The 24,270-nt window shown below is 39.5% G+C and overlaps 1 protein-coding gene across 6 annotated transcripts in view; it reads right to left on the bottom strand.

The window, feature by feature from the left end:
• Window positions 1-17,220, bottom strand: part of LOC140929060 (scavenger receptor cysteine-rich domain-containing protein DMBT1-like) — a 48,843-nt gene extending 31,623 nt beyond the window's left edge. For all 6 annotated transcript variants that reach the window (XM_073378889.1, XM_073378890.1, XM_073378893.1 and 3 more), the window contains exons 1-17: window positions 16,736-17,220; window positions 10,970-11,142; window positions 10,270-10,314; window positions 9,935-9,988; window positions 9,164-9,307; window positions 8,542-8,651; window positions 7,712-7,873; window positions 7,237-7,324; window positions 6,432-6,602; window positions 5,829-5,978; window positions 4,829-5,080; window positions 4,205-4,315; window positions 3,575-3,759; window positions 2,731-2,827; window positions 1,991-2,107; window positions 1,228-1,383; window positions 369-469 (exon numbers count right to left, since the gene is read on the bottom strand). In XM_073378889.1, coding sequence (XP_073234990.1) covers window positions 369-469; window positions 1,228-1,383; window positions 1,991-2,107; window positions 2,731-2,827; window positions 3,575-3,759; window positions 4,205-4,315; window positions 4,829-5,080; window positions 5,829-5,978; window positions 6,432-6,602; window positions 7,237-7,324; window positions 7,712-7,873; window positions 8,542-8,651; window positions 9,164-9,307; window positions 9,935-9,988; window positions 10,270-10,314; window positions 10,970-11,142; window positions 16,736-16,920 — 2,301 coding nt within the window. In that variant the 5' untranslated portion in view covers window positions 16,921-17,220. The remainder of the gene's footprint in view (window positions 1-368; window positions 470-1,227; window positions 1,384-1,990; window positions 2,108-2,730; window positions 2,828-3,574; window positions 3,760-4,204; window positions 4,316-4,828; window positions 5,081-5,828; window positions 5,979-6,431; window positions 6,603-7,236; window positions 7,325-7,711; window positions 7,874-8,541; window positions 8,652-9,163; window positions 9,308-9,934; window positions 9,989-10,269; window positions 10,315-10,969; window positions 11,143-16,735) is intronic.
• Window positions 17,221-24,270: the final 7,050 nt, after the last annotated feature.

Raw genomic sequence — 24,270 nt, 5'->3', positions numbered from 1 at the left:
GCTTATGACATTTCCGTTTTAGAATATCTTGGGGTATCAATTATAGTTAGTGCAGTTGTTCGTTTTGGTGGCAAGTTTTGCCGTTTAGAGAATGGAATAAGTTGAAAACATATAATTGTAATGTATTTACAGTTTTTGAACACACAAAATTATATCCTATTCAAAATCTCAGCCTGGGGTTTATTCTCAAAATATTCTTAAAATTTCGCAAATTTCAGCCTCGATATTCTCATAAAATAGATTGTTATAGAAAAAAGAGAGTATTTATGGACTTCAATTGATGTAAAAAAAATTAAGCTATTTAAAAAGAGTCAATCGAACAAAACAAATAAATCACCGTATCAAAATTTCGAGCGGAGGATACTTACAGCACAATTAACTACATTCTTCCACATAAATTGAGGACTGATAAGCCGCGCTGTATCGCCAAATTTTCTCGGAGAAGACGCTTCGATGTACAAATAATGTCCTGTAATGAAATGAAGTAGTAGAAGTAATAGTAGTAATAGTAATCCTGTTCAAAGTTACTTTAAGACCAAATAAACGCCTTTTTTCTTTCTTAATAAATAGAATATGTGTGGAGAGAAGAACTCAAAAAATATTGGGAGTTCTAGATGGGAATTGAACCCACGACCTTCCAGACACTAGTCGGATGCTCTAAACATTGAGCTACGAAGAAGTCTAGTGATGACCTTTCTTGAAACCGCACATATTTTTAAGTGAACAGAAAAATTCATTGCCGTTTTCTCAAATCCGCTGTATGTGTTTGAACACTCAGGTCCCATTCACCACACGAAATCGGATATTTTTGAAACCGCATATATTTCTAAACGAACCGGCCTCCGTCCAAATGAATCCAGTGAATCCGCCCACCAAAACCGCATATTTCAAACCGATCTCCAGAGTGGTTTGAGGCTCTTTTTCAAACGAAATCTGGGTAAACAAATGTACGGTTTCAAAAATGGTGTGGAAGGGGCCTAACACTCACAGCCTATCCACACGCACTCGGATGTTCATCAAACCACATCAGATCTATTTGTAAACGAATCGGCCGTCCGTCCACCTGAAACCACTAAGTCCGCTGTCCGAAACCATATCTTTTTTAAACCGTTCTTCACGGTAGTTTAAGGCCATGTCCACACGATGCCCGGTAATCAAAAATGTCCGAATTAGTGTTGACTCGATTACATGTATTCGTCAGAAAGCGTAGTATGAAACGAAACGTACCTGAGCCGCCAAAACCAATGGTGTGATCATACATAGGTCCAGTCGCTACGGAAGGAGTATTTCCAGAGTGTCTTTGCCAGTCAAATTGATCATCAGTCATATTTTGCCAGTGGCACAGATCCGCCTCAAAATCACAACGCCCGGGAGTATCGAGCCCTGTTCAAATCAAAATAACAGTAACGATAATAATTTGGTTTTGAAGCCAAGGACAAAAATAAAAAGTCTCACGTTTCTATGTCGAGCACCAAGAATTATCGGAATACAACCAGTCTCGTTACGCAAGGATTGGAAAGAGATGTTGGGAAGGAGAAATTCCTCTTTATTGGCCGTTTTTTGTGCTACAGACGCTAGCGTAAAAACGGTTATCAAGACAGACACATTTAACGTCAGACGACATTAACGACCTCTTTTAAGGGCGTCGTTCAGACCCACTTAACTGACGACTTCAACGTCCCAGACGCTTAGTGCGTGTAGTATAAAAACGGGACGCCGTAAACACGAGTCACGTATTTATGTCCAATTCTTCCACAAACGACTAAGCAGAGGCAGTGTTTTGGCTTTTTTTTTTTTTTTCAATTTTTCGTTTATTTTTATGCGTCATGTTTTTACTGCAGACGACTTTAATGTCTCAGACAATAAAGCGTCTAGACGACTTTTACGTCTCTAGCATAAAAACGGCCATTGTTTCACCTTTGAGTCCCGCGCGCGTACAATTGTAGAGAACGTTGAAATAACACACAAATGATGTAACATAACTTCTTACCGCAGTCAAGCTCGTCAGTTCCGTCAAAACAGTCGTCGTTAAAGTCACACTGAAGAGATAACGGAATACATTCTCCACTACCACAATGGAAAGTTCCCGCCTTGCAAGAGACGTTTTCTAAAATCGAAAATAGGATATTTAACAGTCGGAAGTCGTTTAAAAGAGCAAATGGGCAGGGGTTTAAAATCGTACACCCAAGCAACCATATACTAAAAAAAAGTATCCACGAGTTTTTCTCAATTAACAAGCCTTTCTTAATACGTGGCCAAATTTTTTGGGCGAGGAAAGGGCGGAAGGTGGAAGTTATAAAAGAGCGGGAAGAGGGAGGAATAGGGGGAAGTTACGCAACAATGCGGCTTGATATTTCGCTATCAAGGGAGGAGGCCAAGGGAAAAGGGGCGGAAGCTATCATTGCCATGGTTACCCTGAGGTGAGTTTTAAGCGTTTAAGTCGACATTTGACCTGACATACCGGTATTGTTCCGATTGCCTGCCGAGTATTGTGGTGTGTTCCAATAAACTCCCCATCTTGATAATGGTCATGATGAATGCAAACGAAAGAGAAGGGATACTTGCTCAAGTTTTTACAAGAACGTTTTCCGGTAACTTTAAACAGATACTCAAGTTTTTAAAGCAATCTTGACAGGCCTTTTAATTTTTTAAACATGCCAATTAGAACAGGTATCCAGGGAAGGATGTACGGAGACTAGGACATAAAAGACGGATGGCTCATCAACCTACCATGACGCGAGGGTCTGCACTCAGGAGAAAAGGACACATCATCGATTGCAATGTCACCATATGGATGCCTTCCGCCATGCTCGCCTTCAAACATCACCTGATGAAATAAAAAACGCCTTAACACGACAAAAGCACAATCTCTATTCCTTGTGGCTGACGATAAACAATCCACGTCAAAGACGTTTGATCCTCTGTCTTCACACAAATAGACCATTTGTAAGATGGCGTCATGTTACTACTACTAGCAGAATTCTTCAGGGTTTTGCTTTCTTGTGCAAATTGAGGCTTTTTTTTATTTAAACCTCACTGGGATTACCAAATTCAAATATGAAAGAAAAAACCAAATGAAACTGTTCTTGGTAGTAAAACACTTCATACATTTCCATTCAAAATGAAACAATTTAAATTATTAGCAGATTCACGATTCTTATTTCTAAAAGAACAAAAAACCTTTAGGCCCGGTTCCTAGAAGAAAAGAAAAGACCACTTTGACTGTCGAGGGAAATGTAACCGCGCCCAGTAAAAGCAGGAATTTGCAGCGTTTTGTTCTTTTTTATCGTTGAAACAATGTACCAAGTTTGGTCGACATATTTGTGTAGTTTTTATTTATCTATTTATTTTTTCAAGTCTAGCCATATATTCCTTTTAAAGAAATAGTTACTCTATATTATACAACACCCCGCAAGCTACCCAGCTTTAATCCTCATCATGTTATATAAAAGTTGTTGTATTACATTGTATTGTATTTTTTTCAGTGCCCGTGGCAATCAAAAGAAGATGACAACCAGGCTGAAGTTATCGCCCTTGCGATTCCACAGCTTTTGTTAAACAAGTACAAACTTACAATAAAAGAAGAGGACATGTTGGCTAGTTGTACTTCCGCTCTTATCCAATTGACGTTTTGTGAAAACGACTTGCTCCACAAGGTACGAGAGGAGTACCGGTCAGCGGCTAACACTCGGAGAGTTCCAATTCCGGGTCCGTACATGTGGTAATAGAACCGCACTTTACAGAGACCGTTGTTGTCCCCTGTAAAACAGAGGGGAAAAAACAAGAAGGGCAAAACGTGAGCGCCATATGAGCTGCAAGGTCCAATGTGACAAAATAAAGCGCCACGTGTCGTGGCTAATGAGTCATTCTCTATTCCAGCGTATCGTGGGAACATGTTACGTTCAGCTTTCCACAGATCTATTTAGAATCTTACTACTCCCTGTAAAAAGGTTACCCTAATTAAGAAAACTCACGATCATTCATGAAAGTCCCAGAATAAAATTATATTCAAGTATTGTTTCAAGGGTCAAACACCCAAAGACGAGCTGATCAAAATCAAATTTACTACTGTATCTGTAGTAACTCAAGGTGTCCGATTTGCTGAGACGTCGGTCCTATAGAGGTGTCCGTTAGGAGAGAGTCAGCTGTATAAGGGTGTCCGTTTTAAGCAGGTGTCCATGGAGAGGGGTTTCACCGTACTTGCCTTGGAATCGTGGAGTGGTGAGTATCCTGGCTTTTTCGCCTCCTTGACGACCAGACACCTCAATGTACAAATAGTAAGAATAAGGACTGCCAAGGTGATCAGTAGAAGGGCCTGCGATTACAAAATCAACAACGATTGAAATATTTATTACAAATATTAACAACAGATACAAAATCGATTGTATGAATCACCTCTAGCCTGCGTAGCAGACGCTTGAAGTAGTGGGCGCAAGAAAAACGGGTGCACGTGTCTCCCTCTCGCGCGCCCGTTCTTCTTGGGCCCAGTCCTTCCAAGCGCCTGCTACGCTGGTTATCACCTTAGGATCAAAGAAATAATATGAGTCCGAAGAAAGAGAAGGCAGGACTCAGAATCAAGAGTGACATGCAATGCAACTAAACAAATCTTCTTTTGACTTAGTAGAAAGCTACGTCGCTTTATTATATACTCAGTCAAATTTTACACAAGTTCTGCGAGACTTTGAAAAAAGCTGGTTTATACTGGTCTCGCTTAAATTAAATAACAGGTTAAACTCCGCTTAATTTGGAGGGCCAAAGAGCTGGATCCATGTTCAAAACAGACGGTATTCACGGAGAAAAGCCCTTATTACTCTTTTTTTTTTTTTACCTGTACGAAGAGAAGGAGTGTCTTTACGATGTCGTATCCAGTCCATCTGGTCGTTCTTGGCCTGGAGCCAGCCACAGAGATTTGTGTCATTGAAATCGCAGCGAGTGTAGTTATCACAATTAAGTTCATCTGAGCCATCCCAGCAGTCTTTGGTAAAGTCACAGAGCTGCGCCCGTGAGATACACTTTTTGTTACTGTTGGTGTCCGCTGGACAATAAAAGTGAGTTTTAAGAGGACACACGGGAAGGATTCCTGAAAACAGACGCACGGTGGAGTTGAGATTATAAACGGTGTCATAAGTTTGTTTAAATTATAAGCAAGAACCTTTATTTCTCTGGAAAAAATAACTCCCGCAACACAAGACTTAAATGAATCCATCGAGGGGAAAAAATAACAACTTTTTGGCGTTTTCTGAGGACATGAAAAGTAAGCCTATCTTTTTAAAGTTGCAGTCTTTTTCCTCGCATTCATCCCTGTCTAAAGACGGGTCCATTCAGTTCACATCAGGTGACAGAAAATAACTAAACAGTATTTTTCATTCGAATGCTTACATACATAAAGGCCTTAAATGTGAATATTATGGGCCATTTCTGGGTTGACCCAAGCCTCTGTTTCAAAGCGACGCTAATTGCGAAGCCATTGACATGAAAATGAGTTTTTATTCTGAGTTTTTCAAAACTGGAAACAAAATATCACAAAATGACGTGTTCTACACTAACCAAAACTTTCAGAGTCAAATTACTAACGTTTAAAAGTATTTCCAAGCAAATAATAATAATAATAATAATAATAATAATAATAATAATAATAACAGGTAAGAGGATTTGATTTTTCTGACTTCTGTATAACACAAAAGAAGGTCTTCATCGTTAAGCCATATGTAAACTAATAAATTAAATATGAAGTACGCTTACACTGGCTTTTACTTAATGGCGGGATTGCCAATTATATTTTAAAGAGAAACACCGCCAACGCAAGAAAAAACAGACATTTTCCCTACCTGAACAATAAACTAAGGCTGAAGAATTACTTGGACATGAGATATTGTTCGACCACACTCCTGAAGGACAATTTTTGATTGAGGTCTCATTTCCAACACAGCTAACATTGTACAGTCCAGTACTTATAAATGTTTTATTTAGGGGTAAACCTAGAGAAAACCAATGAAGAGCATCAGTGTACGTAAAGAAGTATAGTCAAACTAGATGTGCCCATACTAACTCGATTATGTCACGAAATTAAATTATTGATTTTTACATTCAATAAGCTTTCTAGTATCAGAAATTCAATCAAATGTTTATTCAAAAGTTCGATCGCAAGACACAAGCATACCAGCTTTGGGGGAAAATTTTGTTGAAACTTTTCGCCCAAAGGCCTAAAAAAGAATAGTTATGCGGGATATAGCTCCCCAGTCAGTCCATTTTCTTTCGTTAAATCGGAGTTTTACTTGCTTATTTGAAAAGCGTTAAAACTTCAGTCTTGGTGAAAACACTGTAACACGATAATCAGGCCCCAGGAAATAAACTGAAACTTTCTTGAACTACAAACTCGAACAGGTCAAAACAAGTTAAGAATAACGACAGCGGAGTGGCAATGCTATTACCTGCATTTCCAAGAGGTAATGATTTATTAAAACCCAGCTCTCGGCAAGCCACTGATGAATCTTCTTGGCTCCAGCCCTCTCGGCAAACCGGACCCCAAGCCCCTTGATGATATATTTCCACTTGGCCGTTATTGAACTCTGATCCTCCGGTCAGACGTACATAAGAAGGAGCTAAACAAAATCAGAAATAAATATGCTCACTTTCCGGCATTTTAAAGCAGGTACACGATAGTACCTCTTCGCTGATTGAAGAGGAATTTACAGTTAAATTTGTACTACGCAGACGCCCACGAAACCTTCTCTAATATCTGCGACCGGGAATGATTGTATGACTGGCTGCGCGAGTGGGTACGATAAGGCAAATAATGTGTCTTCATTAGCTGCCCGAACGGGAAGGATAAGTCCGTCATAACCGCTCGGGATCGCCCGATTTGTCTCACAAGAAAAGAAATTTTTTTGGCCATATAACCAATCTTTCATTGAGCAGGCTTGTTCGGTCAAGACGGCTGCCAGCTGAGCCTCACACCTAGTCAATATAAACCGCTGCAGTTTGCTATTAATGTTTCTTTTTATTTTGCTGCTCCTAGAACCGGTTCGGCAGTCAGGACGTTCAGTGCCAACGGTTTCGCCCGTCTGTTAATCCCCGCCCCCTTCCCCGCTTAGTCTCCGATTGTCTTCCTCTTAAACTGCGCAGTTTCTTGTATAAGAACAAAGCTGTATTCTTCTCCTGTTAAAAAATGATGTTTCTCTCATCGGGTGTTGTTAGTCGCGAATACAAGAAACAAAAGCAGCGCGCCTATCTTACCCAGTCTCCGGCAGCCCGGTGTAAACGTTATATCGTCAATAGCGATGTCTCCTTGGTAACCATTACCACGAATACCTTCAATAATCACCTATATGGAAATATACAAACACTTACAGTCAACTCTCCCTTAAAGGACACCTCTATAAGACGAGCACCTCTCTAGGACGGACAGACAAGGCCAGTCCCGTAGGGTCCGTCTTAGAGATGGTTGACTCTACACCGTTATTTAGAGAGGAGGGGGAGGGGTAGCCTCCCACGCGGGCCTTTTTAGGGTAGCTAGTATGTGGGGAGGGACGAAACACGAGCTCCCCTAAAAACCCCTGCGTGTGAGGCTAGGGGAGGGGAAGTAAGGTTCCGGCGAATTTTCCACTGTATACGAACATCTCGTTGATACGGACACTTTCTATGGCCTCCTTAGTGTCCTTATTAACAGGGTTTGATTGTATCTTTCCTTCAATCAAGTCATCATACAAACCTGAAATTCTTTGTCACTATCAAACTTTATCTGTCTCTTGAACCATTCTGAACCCTGATGCCTCGAAACAGAATACTTCTTCACTGCAAAACCTTCAACTGGCGCTTGGTAGATGTTGATTGTTCCGATATCACCGCCTTTCATGTGAATATATATTTCCATCTGAGAATTAATAATGGAAAAACAAGTGAATGACTACACTCCACAAGTGGCGAAAGACCCATTTTAAAGCATTGTATTTACTCGATTAAACACTGCAGACGGAACCAAAAAAAACTGCTCTCGAATAAACGTCGCACCGAATCAGAAGAATGCGGAGATAATTCGAGAAGAAAAACTTGGTAATCAAGTATATTATTTCTGGGGCCTAAGAAATGTGATTTTAAAAGACAACGGCCGCCTTCGAATAAACGCCGTATCGGAAACGCTAAAAATTTTGTTTTATCAAATATGTACGGTAGGTCTTCAGTGAGAGAGTTCCATTAAGCAAGGACACGGGCGAAATATTAACCCATAAGATCGATGATGTTAAACTGTTATTTGCTTCTTGTTTTATTAAGTTCCCGAGATTTGTTAAGAAAAATCACTTAATAGTCTCTATAGTCTCCCTAAGGTAAAATACGAAATGAGCAGAAAAAAGAGCAAAATAAAAAACATGACAAACAATAAATTTGTAAAAAATTTAGCCCATTGTCATCTCAGCCAGTAATCCAGACTCACAAATAATAACAAAAAGTTTACAGGCACACAAAAATAAATAAAGCCATTTTCAAGTCCCTTACATCCTGTTTCAAACGAAGGGCGGTTATTTTAAAGATCGTTACACTTACTTCGCAAGTGGAGTTAGGGTTCACTGCAGCTAAAGTTGGGCTGGCCAACCGCGCGGAATGGAGAGGTCTTCGTGGGAGGGACGTCTCGATATATAAATAACTTCCATTGACTGGGTAAAAAAACAAGCCAATCTGTTAGTGAGAACTTTATCATTCCATACCAAACAACTACATTTTGACGGTACACCACTGAGGCATTCATTTTACTCAGAGGGGGATCGGCTACGATTTTAGACCTTTTAAAGGCGGGAAGGGACTAACGCAAGAACGTGGTTGTGTTTCTGGCGTAAGGAAGGTATGCCAGGACACCCACCACGCTAAATCCCGTTACATGTTGGCGGTAAACCATTGAGACATTCATTTCACTCAATGATGGAGCAGCTGGGATTTTAGATCGTTTGAGGCGGGAAGGGGGCGGGGGAGACTCAGGTAAGAAGAGAGTAGTGGGTAGGTATGCTAGCCCCCCCCCCCCCCCCCCCCCCCATACACACACACACACACACGCCAAGACAATGTTTTATTTGGACTCTTATAGACTCCTATGTATATCGACTTTTTCCAAATAATTTACACATACACACACACACACGCACACCCGTAACGGAGTAACCCCGTTACTGACCTGTTGCTGTAGTGTGATCAACATCAGGACCAGTGTATGAGGAAGGTGTAGGTCCTTTTTGCCTTTTCCAGTGAAATTCATCATCTATTAATTGAAACCACTGGCAAAACCCTTCTTCAAAATCACATGGAAGCACAGGAGCACCTAAATACAAATTGACATCTACTTAGGGATGGCTCTAAACAAATTTTAGTTCACGATCAAGCTGAGTACCTTTCTACTCCTCGCATTAAGACTAGCATTGGAAAATCAGTGAACAAAAAATTCTTGTCAATAATTTAATGCAATAAATTGGAAAGGAATGGTTCAAAGGAAAATTTTATATGAAAGCAAGTGTAGTCAAACCACGCGGCAGAACTTAAAACAATTAAAGATGACCACGATTCCTCCTCAAGTTTTAACAATTTAAAAACGCCACAATCATAGAAAAACCAAAGTCAATTCGCCACTATCGCACTGCCTACAATACACCTTGTTTCCGCCCAAAATTGCTTTTGCATTGTTATTAATTTCTGTTGGGACGTGTGTAATACCTAGGAGAAACTGGAAACAATGACTGGGGCAGACACGGTGCCATTATGGGACATGCGAAAGCGGCAAATGCTAAACTGACAGAACTGCTCCTCTCAGGAAAATGAAGGTAACAAAGACTGCGGCGAGTGTGATTTTACAAAAAAAATCTTGGTGTGGAAGCCAGGAATACGCTTGGCAGCTGGAAATTTAAAAAAAAAAAAGTTCACAAACGTATCTATTGAGAAGATTCGGCATTACCTGGCGTGTAAGTTTGGTTTTTAGCTGGCTCCGTTTCATTGTTCCCTCCACCAACTGCAATGTAAAATATTTTATGGTCAATGACCGAACTTAAACTGAACCTCAACCCGAAAAGAAAAGGATCACCTTCCAACGAAACCTAAAGGAATTAATAACCTTTTTTGGATCCGGCTCGTGGTAAAGAGGCGCCGAAAAAAGGACCCCTGCTTGAAATTATTTCATCAGTTTCTATAGCCCGCGGGGCGCTCTGGCAGCGGCGGGTTCATTTTTCGTCTCGCCGCCACAGCGCCCCGCAGAGCATGCTCGCAGGCTACAGTTTCTAAAGTAACTCTTACCAGCTCGTCTCTTTCGGATCAGAACTTCATCCTTAAAGGCGGCACCTAAAAATGAAATATAAATACTGTATAATGATGAAGAACTGGGAAACTAAGAAAAACGCCCAGCCAGGAAGCAACCTTTCCAGTAACTCGGACAAAAAAGGCAAACCGAATTCCCATTTTCAGAATTTATTTGGTAACGTCTCAGGTAGAAAAAAAAACGCAGTTAAAGTCACAGACAGACGATGCAAAATGTGCCCTTCTACATTGACGTCAGAACTTGACTTGCCCCAAGCCTCCATGGTGCGGCTGTGAATCAGATACAAATTCAAATCGGATGAAAACGCCTACGAGATGCAACTAAATCGAAGAAAATTCGCGCACTTACTAAGAAGATACACATTTCTTTTGTTGGCCAAAAAGTATGCTTTGGTTTTTGGTGCACAATTTCACGGAACTCATGACCGTCGTTTCGCTCAACATATTTTTCTGATGCAAAATTTTAAATATTAACCTGAAAAGTGCGAGTGCGTCGTCAATAGAATACTACCGTACCCGATGACATAGAGAATGCTGCAACTTACGCAAGTGCCACGGCACTGCTTAATTCTTACACAAAAATCAAAAAAGCGCCGAACTGCACTATCGTTAGTTTCACAGAGGCTTTTCAAGCATCGCACTTTACAGTAATTGATTGCAAATAGCAAAGTTCACTTACCACACGGAATTTCCTCAGAAGACAGATCATTTATAGATCTCCCTACTAAGTGCTCAGGAGAAGAACAGGATCCCTGTAATTCCAGACTTCTAGAGTGTGTGGGTGAAGTTTCTTTCCATCTCACCAGCGTTTTCAAGGCACAATCGCAAGCCAACGTGTTTGAAGTAATAACACTGTGAAATAATCAAGAGAATCATCGACAATTAACTGTATGACTATGGAACCGAAGTTGGATGTTCTGTCAATTAACCAAATAAACCTTGCACTGCATACAATTTCAGAAGGAGTAATAACATAATCGTCCCACGTTTTAACTCGCAGTTACTTCAAAACTCTATTAGCAATAGAGATGCTATTCTTTGGAACGCTGTCTCGACTCATTTTAAAGGCCAGTTTACTGTTTTTCATCTCAAAGTGAAGAAAAGACTCCTATTTTAAGGAAGTTGATTTTAGCGCACAGTCGGTCCAGTCGCTGCCCAGGCACTACCAAGATTTTAAATGTTTTTTAACTCAGTATTTTATGTTTTAAATGCTGTGGTAAGTTTACTTAGAGGTGACTAATATAAATTCAATTTCATATTATATCTTTTTAGAATCTTACGTATATTTTTAGAGTTTTTATTGTAGTTGTATTTTGTTAGTAACATTATCCCTATTTTTAATATAGTTCTATATTCATTTGTAATTATTTTTACAAGACCATACAAGTTTTGAGCTTCAAATCCTATTGTGTTTAAATAAAGAATTGTATGTATGTATGTACCAAGCTACTCTTTGAAGACGCTTTTTACATTTAGTAAAATTAAGGCCATAAGACTCAACCAAGTAATAATAATAATAATAATAATAATTTTATTTATATAGCGCTAAAAAAAAAAAAAAAAAAAAAAACTCCAACTACTATCCAAGTACTTGGAAAATCTGTACCAAACAAAAAATTAAAGAGGGCAAAGGCAAAATAAGTTTACAACTAATAAAAAAATATAGCCAACTGGATCACCTTCTACCAGCTAGGATTTTTAAACGTGTTATGTTCAATTTAAATTTGTTTCATTATCCCTGAAAAGCCCCATAAAAGTGGATAACTTAGGAGTCCAAAGAAACCTTAAATCTGGAGTGCAAAGAAGTCCGTGATCAATTTTTAGAAAACCTTAATTTTTCCATACATTTTCTGTAATTTTGATACACTGTCGAATTACAGAAAATGCATCGGAATATCAAGGTTTTCTAAAAGCTGATCACGGACTTCTTTGCACTCCAGATTTAAGGTATAGTGTCTTTGAACTCCTTTATTCTTTTCAAAGAGAAAGCATCAAATATATGAATGTAGGAAGAATTTACACTAGGTTGAAGATAAATAGAAAATAAATCTTTGTACGCGTTTTCAGTCCTGTAGCATGTTTCATTTCGAAAATACAGCAATTTGAATTCCGAGTTTTCACTGTGCGTGACACTAAAATAAGAATGCTGTCTCCTTGAAGAAAAAGTCTGTCCTCTTGATTTTCAACAGTATAACCACTTCAAGAATTAGAAGATTTACGTGCACATATGCTGGTTCTCGAGTGAAAAGAAAGAGCTTTTATAGAAAAGTGAACTCCAGATTTTTTGGCGATTTTGGTGATTGGTGCACCAAAACGGTGCACCAATATGGCGTCTCCATACAAAGCTCTACAGAGGTGAGTGAAACGTTTCGTCAAATAACTCAGAAACTGTGGGCCACAAAGACCTGAGACTTGGACAAACTGTTTATATATTAGTCTTTTATAATTTTTCACTTCACTTGTTCCACTGGACGGTTTCCAATTTATTTTTTTGGTGCGTGACAGTGAGAACGATCTATTATTCGGAAAACAAATAATTTTATTTTTAGTAGCAATTATTTTGTTCGCTGAATTTCGATACACTGTTGGCTTAGGTGAACATCTCAATGCAAATTCTTATACAACAATCCCTAGTCTAGATAAAATCTTCAACCAACTGATCAGTTTTCTGAAAAATGATACCCTATTCTAGACCCAAACGCTCTGATTTATATACCCTATCCTAGAGTAAACTGCTTGAAAAACACACCCTTCACTGCGGCACCCTTCAAAGCGCTTTTTCTCTTCCGGGTATATAATTAAGCCTCCTCGGATGCCCTTCCGTTTAGAAGCCTTCTTAAAACTACTTACGAAGATGAATAAGCGCAGTGTTTATAAGCGGCAGTTTATGCCACAAGGAAAATCTCTCCTTACATTCAATTTGCTGTTGTTTCTACAATAGCAATTCAAGGTAGCCTAATCATAAGGATTTTACATGAACTTTTTACAGAATGTAGCAAACTCTGTGCTCAGGTACACACTTTTATTTCCGTGTACATACTCTTTTTGTCCACTTGGCCCTGACCTTTGAATATTTCATGCAGATTATAAACTTTGTCGGCAGTTTTGACAAGGAAGCCAAACTAAAGGGTCAGCTCTAAGGCTAGTTATACGACCGGCCAAGATGAAGCGAAAGTGCCGTGTTCTGATTTGCTACCCAAGCATACAAAATCGGCCCATCTCGCCCCGGGTGTTTCCACTTTGGTAGTATAAACAATACTATTAATAGGAGAAATAGAATGGTAACTTCGAGACTTTGCGAGACTGCGAGACCCCGGTTTCAAATTTCGAGGCCGAGACTTAAGCGTTTTTATCAATTCGGCACCTGAGACTTTACTTCTAAAAAATCTGAGCCCAATCTAAGCGCCGAAAAAGTTTCGAGATCAGTGGTAAAAATAAAGCTAAATAAAATGACCGAAATTGCCGATGGAAAGGCTAGCGGAAGACCACTAATGTACCGCTTTGTCTTATTTCACCGTCATACTTAACCTCAGTTCGATAAACTGTACCCAGAAACTCTGAAAATTTCGACTCCTGAAGGCCAAACGGGAAGAAAAAACGACAAACCCACGTTTTTCGAGTTAGGTCTGGTTCAGACGCCGTACTTTTCATGTGCAGAACCTGCCTGAATAAGTTCGACTTTGGAGCGACACTGGCGCGACATCTGATAGACGGCACACCGTGAGTCGAGCAAAAGTTAAGTTCGACAAAAGTTCGACAGCCTCCGTCGAACTTTTGGTAGACCAAACGCTTTCGCCGCACCTAACTAAAACAGCCGCACCAAACTGATCCAGATGGCGCTCTTTTGCCGTAGTTAATTCATCAGTTTGGTTCGGCATGCCATACGAGTGGAGCGGCGTCTGAACCGGGTCTCACCATTCTATACCCTTCGGTCAGGATGGCTACGGGTCCTTTTTATTTTATTTTTCTATTTAATTATTTCAGTTTATTGGGTTTTTTTTAAGCGACCCCGTTATGTCCACAAAAAAAAGTGAAAAAAGAACTTAGCCAAAAAAGCTAACATAACACTGTGAAGTCCCACGCTGCGGTCATTGCGGGAAGTATTAAGTAAACGATCGTAGATTTTTAGAAGCAATTTTGTCCTTTATTTGGCGCAATTTTTACTCAAAGCAGGGAAGGATATAAACCTCTCTTTATAGTACTCTTTCAGACAGTGCAGAAATTTACAAAAAATATTTGAGACTTTTTCGCTTCAAAAAATACGATCAAAATGGAGCTTTAATAGTGGCCGGAACAAGAAACTTTAATTATGAGATCTCGCATGACTTGCGCGTGTCGTTAAAGCGAGTTGTAGGTCCTCTCAAGTCCGAATGCATGATTCTTTCATAACAACCCTAAAAAGTTGCGTACTTCCTTTTATCCGCTTGTTTGTTTGTTCGTTACTGAAATTCTTCACGCACTACCATTCATACTTGGTCATATCAAATAAAGAAATTTCATAGTATCCCTTTTAAATTAGGAATGACGTACTTTCAATATTTTCAGACGGACGACAAACTGTGACTCAGCTCTTCTAGGGCGACACGACGTTTTTAAAATAAAGGAGGATTTAAATATTTGAAACTTACAACCAATGAGCAATCTAGATAAGAGTGTTTTTCAATAATACATGTATAACAGATATAAAGACAGGCTTTTTAAAAACCGAAATGGTGCGTGACTGCTGTCAAATGTTTTGCTAAGCAACCAAAATATTTACACGAAGTGCTTGTAACTAACACGAACGCGGATTTTTCACAAAAGGAAAGCGGTATATTTTCAGAACCGTTGCATAACCAGAATGGAATTTTAAAAGCTTCTTTTAATTTTTAATGTTCGTGTAAAGTAACTTTTGCATTTTGTAAACAGAACAACAAAACGATTAATCGCGGATGGATGATCTAAAAATAATATTAACATAAGAGTTGTTTCAACTCGCTGCATTTATTTAGCACAACAATAAAAACAGATTTCCATACTGCAGAACATGACTGAGCATAGTTGCTTTATTCTGCCTTGGATGCAGTTGCGATCTCTTGTGGCTGCTGAGACATCTTCCTCGAAGAACACGCAAGCCTCTGAAACTGGGTCATTAAACTTCCTGTTTAGTACGTGCAAGACAATGAGTCAGTTCCCAAGAAAGAAAATCCTAATTTTGGGGCATGAAAGAATTTTATCACTTTTCAAAACCTACAAAAAAAGACAACTAAAATTAACGTAAACTAGGGCAAAGTATCTAGTGAAGCTTTAAAGGTTAAATTTAGGTTGGCTACGTCACCTTGAACCTTAATTAACAGACGTTACGTATTCATCTTTATGTTTTCTTGTATAACAGCCGAAACGCAGGAGGATTCAAAATGTTTTTTATCACACGAAGATTATAGATTCCTAAAAACTTTTTCCGACTGGTTTCTTGAAAATTAAACTTAAACTATAAACATGCAGCTCGGTTACTTCCTTTAATAAGTCCTCAAAGGTTTGTTTCCGTGTTTAATTTACCCCAGACATTCTTTACAATGAAAAATAAAATCAGAAACCATTACCACATTTTGATAATATAAGTAAGGAAATACAAGGAGTTGGAAAAAACTGATCAGAAAACTGTAGACTATTGCAAATTTTCATTGTGATTAAAAGTCCTACGAGTAAGTACCAGAGTTAATTAATTGTGTTTATGTTATGCAACGACACACATTTCCGAGGTCAGATATTTTTAAGGCTCTGATATGGATACATAAACCTCATATTCAATCCATGTTATTGAGAATATGATGAAAATTAAAATAACCCGACAAAACGTAAAATATTTAGCACTTAGTTCGAGAGTCAGCACGATATTTCTCAGATCAACCGCCGTTTGATGCGAACTGAATCGCTGACAGTGGCGCAGCCGAAATAACACACGTCCCATATATATCCAGCATATTGCCTATCCGTCGCTAGGGAAAACTTAACTTATGGTAGAGTCATAGACCTAAATTGTGGTTACATTATTGCAGCAAAACACAGTTACCTTTATAGGTCGAAATATCATAATACCCTACCGTAGTTCTTACATTTAATTTTAGTAAATAAACGTTTTGAACATGACTTCTATCTTTAAGGATTTTTAGCATACCACATTCAGTTTGTAAAATATTTTTTGAAATTACTTCGCTCTCAAACTTTCAATCAATACTTAATTGTTTTTACTTTACAAGCTGTTAAAAATGAACATCAAAAGTGAAATGAAATGATGACTTTAAATATACTACAAATAAATCACTGAGATGCAGAACGTATTTAGAAACTGGCATGAGTCCATCGTACGCGAACAGCGCCAACACAAAAATACTCCCTAATACTGTAGTAAATTTCCTTTGTACAAAGGTTTTGACTGGCAAACTCATTAAGAGAAAGTACTTACATGAGATCTGTAGATTCTGGAATATCCTGGGTGAACGAAGGATCGGTGATTTCCTTGCAAACTAATTTTCTTTCACTGGAAATATATTCGCAACTCGGCGACAGCGCCACGGAATCCTTGACCGCACAAACCAAATTTGATAAAAGTAGAACTAGCAGCGATTTCTCCAGTGTTAAAATCGTCATATCTGCGTCAAATGATACTTCCTTGATGGCTGTCCTGTATCCACGAAAAAGGTCCTGGAGAATCAAGTCAACAATTTATTAGAATAGTGTGGTTAGACCGCGGCGAATTGAATCTTGTAGACCCTTGTATACAGAATAGATGCGGCGTTGGAAACCAAAATATAAGTAGGCAAGTCCCATCGATCTATTATAAGCTTCAGACGAAATTGCCACAGTGCATTGTCCTTTCCATACACTAAAATAATTTGCGACTGCTTTGGGCACTGTTGATAAGCGACGAAGACGGAAGGGACGATGTCAAATCAAATCAATGCAAATACTATGCAAATGCATAAAAAACGTCTTGTGCTCGCAGGCGCAGATTGAGCATTATTTCAGCGGGCTTATCACCAAGAGACGTTTTTTATATAAAATGACGACAGCCAAATCCTGCTGTCTTAAATATTCAAGACAAAAATATAGAGGAGAAGGACGGCTTGTACATCCGAAATATCGAGAAATCTTACAATGTAAGTCGCTTTTGTCTTTGCTGTTTTGTTATAAATGTCTATTCTATTTTTATCGCCAAGACTCGCGGCTTTCTTGTCCCAAGTACAGTAGTCTGTTCGTTTTTGACTCGTCACGCATGCACGCAGAGAAGGGAGTGTAGCTAGACGAGACAAAAACTGCTGCGAGTGAGACTATAGAGATCGTCGGGTGTGACACGCATGAAAAAAAAAAAAAAAACCCAAAGAAACAAAGAACAAGCGGGCAATTGCATGCGCGCAAGGTTGTTTGCGCTGTCACGTCACGCAACGCTTCCTACTTGATAGGCAAGGGACAAATGCTTCCTCCTCCGTTCCGCAGAGGCTCCTGCTGGCCGCTGCGTATTCCAATAAAAATTAGTTTTCCCTTTCCGATCTTTCACCAGTCTCCCTACGACACAAAGATGCCAGCTCGGTGGAGGAGAGAGGGACAGATAAAGGCTGGTTTTCACCAGCGACCGAGTCCGATTCGGAGTCGTAATCAGAAGATCTAGTAAAAACAGCGTTCTGCCTCCGCTTGCACTTACATTCCGCTTATCAGTCTAGTGTAAACCAGATTGCAGGAGTCGGAAGCAGAAGTGGAAAAAATAAACCAATCAAAAAGCGTGTGAAAGTGCATTGTGATTGGTTTATCCTGCCGGTTCTGCTTCCGACTCCAACTATACTGGTTTTTACCAGAAGAGGAACGTACGCGACGAAAGAAGTCGTATTAAGCGGAGTCGGAAGAAATGGAAACGTTCTGGTTCTGATCTTCTGACTTCGATTCCGTCGCGCAAATGATTCTGCGGTTGTTTAACATTTACAAAAAGATTCCGGAAAATCCGGTTGGAAAGTAAATGAAACACGACCAGTTTTTGGTCCGTCGTTCCAGCTTAAAATTTCGGGAACAACCAGAACAATGGAACATCTGAAAAGGTAGTCTTGTTTGTCCCGACGGAATATTCCAACAGAGATTCGTGTTCCATTTCTTCAAAGCCATCTTTGATACCCTATGGTGGCCCACAAGTGTCACGGCAAAACCGAAAACCTCAAGGCAAAACCAAAAACCTCACGGCAAAACCAAATACTTCACAGCAAAAGCAAAATAGCTTTGGTTTTGCCGTGGGTATTTGCTTTTGCCATGAGCTATTTGGTTTTTGCTGTGTAGTATTTGATTTTGCCGTGAGGTCTTTGGTTTTGCCGTGAGGTTTTTGGTTTTGTCGTGCATGAGGTATTTTGTTTTTGCCGTGAGGTTTTTGGTTTTGCCGAAAGGTTTTTGTTTTTGCCGTGAGGTTTTCGGTTAAGCCGTGATATTTTGTTTTTGCAGTGACATTTGTGGGCCACCGTAGATAACAGTTTCAGGCCTTCGCGGTCATTTTCCGGTAAATGGAACTGGTTCGTACAAATGGTGACGCCATTCCGGGACGAAATTTACCGGTCCTGAACTTTGAGTACCATTTGCCTAAACCGTGGACCGACCGATTTGCCCCTGTAAATGCTTAACAACCTGCGACTCCTATTTTTGATTTTCACTGAGTCATGTCATAAGCGATCTTAGGACTCCACTCCTTCGCTAGCATGTCGCTAGTGAAAACCAGCCTCGAAGGCTACTCTCTCCGCTGGTGATACGCCATATTGATGATCTACGTACAATAATAGCGAAACACCTGTCTATGGCTACAATTCCGCTCTGTTTTGAGCTCTTTCGGTGTCGTGTTGATGTCTTGCAAAGTTAATTTTCACGTAGTGCGCTCAGAATTGCAGTACCTTATTTATTCGATTAACCGCCCTGGGAGCTTATTAAATTTTTGGACCTTGAGGGTGGGCGCTTATTCAAGGCTGGGCGTCTTGAGGTTTTTTTTTTTTTTTTTTTTAACATCAAAACCATGAATGGTAATAACAAAACGAGAAGATGTAACAAAGCAAGGTTTCTGTAAAATACTCTAAAGAAAACTCCATCTTCGGAAAAGTCTCTTATTGGTACTTATTCAATTTTTTTTTGGGGGGGGGGGGTGGGAGCGAGAAGAGGGGTGGGGACAGATTTAACGAACACAGTCGTGCAGTCGACAAAACCAACGTTAAATCTAAACCCACTACTGTTTCTGAACACTCTCTTTCACTCTAACCATTCTCATACTGACATGCTGTTAATCCCACTAGAGAAAATTCATTCTTCACGTGACTCAGTTCGTAAGGCCAGGGAGTCGCATTTGATAGATAAGGCTATGACTCTTGAACCTCATGGCCTAAACCGCCGAGACGAATTATTGTAATCCATATCCTTAGTATTTCTATTTTGTACGTCATTTCCGTCATCATTTTCTCCCTTTTATTGCGACATTCTCCATCTATATAATATTGTTATTGCCACATAAGTTCAGTAACATCTGTAAACCTGAAGAAGGCTGGTATGGCCAGCCGAAATATTGTTATAAAAAACAATACACGTTGTTTTAGATCAGCTTTGCAGTAGTCTTTGGACTTCTCGTTCTTGGTTCTTTATATTTTGGCTGATTTGATCTCTTTTCTAGAGAACCAACGTTTACAACTAGCAGGATCTTCGTCCACGGTTTTTGCAGTTAATTCAATCCTTTATTCATTTAAGTTTGAGTTGGAAGGGAGGGGGCCGGTTGGGTGTTGGTGGGCGCTTATTCGAGGCTGGGAGCGAAAGAAGGCCCTCTCGATTTTTTCCAGTGGGTCTTGTAGCAGCGTCCTTATCAAGATTACGTGGGTTCAGGAGCCCATCAAATGGGCTCCTGGTGGGTTCTATTTTAATTTGACGTTTTCGCAACATCTCTATCTACTAACTAGGTTAGCGCGCTGCGCTTCTGGCGCGAGTCTCAACTTTGTGCTTCACGGTTTGAAAAACCGATTTTGAAACAAAACAAAACCGACCACATTTTTGCAGACTAATAGGATACAGACACCTTTTTTGTTCCTTGGCCCTTGCTACACATGTATTTTTCGTCAGTTAAACAATAGTCGTTTCATAGAAGATCTTATTGATGAAACTGAAATCCTCTATTGCCAGTAAATCATGCTAGAAAGACGTATTTTATGCAAGAAAATTCCCCGGTCTGTCACTGCCTTGGCCTGTTGGCTTTTTCCTGTGCTTCGAAGGGACATATGTATTAGACTACGAGCAGTCTCTCTTTTCTCTAGATCCGTCGAGCAAAACGCCCGAGACACGCAAATGACCACACGCGTGACTGAAGGCGCGAGACGGGAGATGCTGCAGCCCTCGTTTCTGGCGTCTCGCAGCTTCGCCGCTCAACACCCACGCGGGCGTGTACTCCCCTTACTAAATCTGAAGAAAAAGAGAGACTGCTCGCGGTCTACATGTGTATCGTTACAATGACTTAGCTTAAATTAACGATCTCACAATGACAACTGAGTGACACAAATTCCGAACCGGAAATAAATAAAATAATTTAGTGACGGAGCATTAGAAAAGCGATGGGGGGGGGGGGGGGAGGGGGGGAATGCTTGTGCAGGAATTTTTTTTTTCAGGTGAACCCCTCTGCTCGATTTTTTTTTTTCAGACAAATATTGCTTTTTTTAACAGTGAAATCTTGATTCATTATCTATGTTTTTGTGCTTTATAAATTATTCTACACTCACAACAGATCAAAGGATACAGGCCACTTTAAGGCAAAATCTTTTCGAAAATGTACACACAGTGAGAGAGGAGGAAGCCTCTTGGAGTGGAGGGCTTCCCTGTGCATTTTTTCAGTCCCTGCCCTCTGGAATTCCTCTCCCACAGCCAATCATAATGATGCAATATACACTGTATGTTGCAGATAGCCTGGCTGCCAATGAAACCCATACTTTGTGGTTCTTAATTTTTGTTAAAAGTACCGGTGGCAGTATTGCTGTTTATGTCGTTGACAGTTAAAGTTTTAACACTTACTACTACGTGTGAATGCACTTTTTCATTGTATTATAGAATTCTTATTCAAGGCGGTGAGACCCATCCTCTAATTTTTATTGTGGGCACAAATAATTTTATAGAATATTTACAAAGCTACCAAATTCTAATATTTATTTATTACAAATTTTATTTTATTATTTTTATTATAATACAGTATACAGTGTATGTTGCAGGTACACTAGCTGCAATTTAAAACAAAAACAACGGTTTTCTTATTGTCTCCTTTCAATAAGAAGAAAGTGATTTTTGTTTATTCATATTGTGCCTGGTATTAATATTGTTGATTTCTGAAACTCAGACTTTCTGAAAGAAACTCAGACTTTCTGAACAAGTCACAATTAGACCTTCCTTCTGCATGAATTTTTTTTCTTTACCTTCTTCTTTGCATGAATTTTTTTTCTTGGCATTTTCCCTTGCATGAATTTATCTTGGTTTTTTCCCCACCCCCCCCCCCCTCCCCTCCCATCACTTTTCTGATGGTCTGTCCCTTAACTTCTATGGTTAGCCTCTCAACCTATGTGATTTGGGAACTTGGGTGCAGGTACCTACGCACACTACGTAGATTACTACAGTCCCTCACAAAACAGTCAGCAAATAAAGTATATGCTCCCATGAAAAAGGCTCTCCTTAAATGACTACCCGCTAACCAAGAATCCTGATCATGATTTTTAGTATATATGGTGGTTGGGGGTAACGCGTATCTTGGAATTAAAAATCGTTTTGCTATATAAATTAGGTATTGCCTTACATATTCGCATACCCGGTTGTTGCGTCGGCGCCAATTTCGCTAGAGATATGATTAAAGAAACTGCAACTATTCATGTTTCGAACAAATTTGCGTTGATCACTTTTTTTTTTAACCGCAGCTCAGTCTGTAGAGCGCTTGACTGCAGAGCAGGAGGTCGCGGGTTCGATTCCCGGCCGGGGGACCGAACCAACACTAAGGGTCTTATAATGACGGAAAAATGAGAATACTGCCGTTGCCCCGGTCTACAAATGGCTAGACCTTCGCGTGGCTCGGATGACCACGTAAAATGGCGGTCCCGAGACGTAAAAATAGTGTCCACAATTAGTATTTTCGTGCTGAATGCATTGACACCCAAATAAAGTGTATTTTTTAGTTGTATTTTTCTTTATATTATCGTCTTAAAATCTAGCTAAATTGGTTGTTCAGAGCCGTTAAAAAATTTGGACAGACAACCTTTGTGCGCTTTGTAAACAAAACCATGACTAGAGACAAAAGGTGCTTTTTCACAAAAAAAAAAAAAAAAAACTTAACGATTGGTTTACATAACCGATTTCGAAATCCAGCAAAAATTGTCGCTAAATACAGAATTTCAAAAGACCTGTATGCCAAACAAGACTAACAAGCGAAAGTCACTACCCAGCGGTGATCTGAAGAGTTAGATTAATGACGCTAGCTGTTGAGGCAAGAATTAATGTGGAGTCTATCAGGAATAAATAGAAAATTCGCCTTAAAAAGGGCTGAATCATTGTGATATAATAATTTGCATATAATGCAGCCATTTTTAATACAGACCACGCGAAAATAACGACATTCGTGAAAAATACTCACGGAATGCCTTAATTAAAACTGTTGAAGTTCACCGCTCTATAATATCAGTAAAAGGCCCATGATAATATATATTGATATTATTACTTTTATATTTGGGCGCCTATCGAAATCTGTACCAGATATTTTTTTCTAGCTGGCAGGTCAGCTAACGACAATATTTGCCTCCAGATGAGAAAACTTATAAAGCATAAAGACAAATGAGGATCTCTGTAACGAAGTAAACGGGGGAGAATCTCGAGCCGACTGTTCCCGGTAATCCCAACTGAAATGCTAGAAACTGAAAAAGTTTCTGAAACTGCGTATGTTAATTAAGCGAGGAAAAAAGGAAAATTGTCGTAAATGCTGCTTTCTTCGCTGGCTCAACAACGGTTTTCGCTAACTCTTCCGAGTGTATTACTAATTGTCATAATAGGAGACTGATTTGTGACGTTTTTGTAACATTCGACAAAATATATTATCTTAACTAGGACTAGGCTGCAGAAGTCACTGGCAACAATATTCAACAACAAACAAAAACATAACCATGCCGGAACAAGAAAATATCGATGTTACTTACGTTCAGTTCCGATAAATCATCACCTTTATCCACCCAACTGTTCTTATGGAAAGGTTTTGACTGGTTTGATTTACAAAAGCATACTCAGAGCATTCGTTCAAATACTCAACTTGTAGGTATAGTCACGAGTTGTTTCATTTTTTTTCAGCCGGCACAGGAGGCCTCTTATCAGGCAAGATTACGAACACATCCTCTCTCATTGGTTGTTGCTTAGATCCTGCGTTGAATACTATAATACTGTATGAATTAGTGGCAGGTGTCGAGCAATTCAGAACATCCACTCTGATGCACTCTGATGTTTTTACCCCTTCCAGTGAGACTGCAGGTCTTATAAGTACGATTTAGTTCATTTTCCTTTACTGAGTAACTTTATTTCGTAAATTAAATTTTGAGAGCGTTTGAAATATTGTTTTAACTCCCATTTTTGTCGCCATCTTTATTGTTTTGTATCCTAGTAAGGACTCGAAAATATAATTCGTGGTATTTACAAATATGCACCAAAACTAAATTAAGCAAATCCCACTTTCAATACGAAAGTCGTCATGATCGTGCTCGTTAAACATTTTTTACGGCCACTGTACTTGCGTGGGCCAGTTACCCTTTTGCAATATACCAAGTTTGCCTTAATTTATTATTGCGGAGCAGATGTACGCAGGGGCGGATCTAGGGGGAGGGTGCAGGGGGTGCGCCCCCCCCCCCGAGATGACCTGCGGTTTTCTAATACAACTGGTATTCTGCAAAAAAAAAACTATGTGGTTTATTGGTGTTGAAGTAGAGCAAGAGA

The sequence above is a fragment of the Porites lutea genome, chromosome 2 (assembly GCF_958299795.1).
Source record: "Porites lutea chromosome 2, jaPorLute2.1, whole genome shotgun sequence".
Classification (NCBI taxonomy): Eukaryota; Metazoa; Cnidaria; class Anthozoa; order Scleractinia; family Poritidae; genus Porites; species Porites lutea.
The sequence above is the reverse complement of the archived record's forward strand: the minus strand, read 5'-3'. Positions and strand labels throughout refer to the sequence as shown.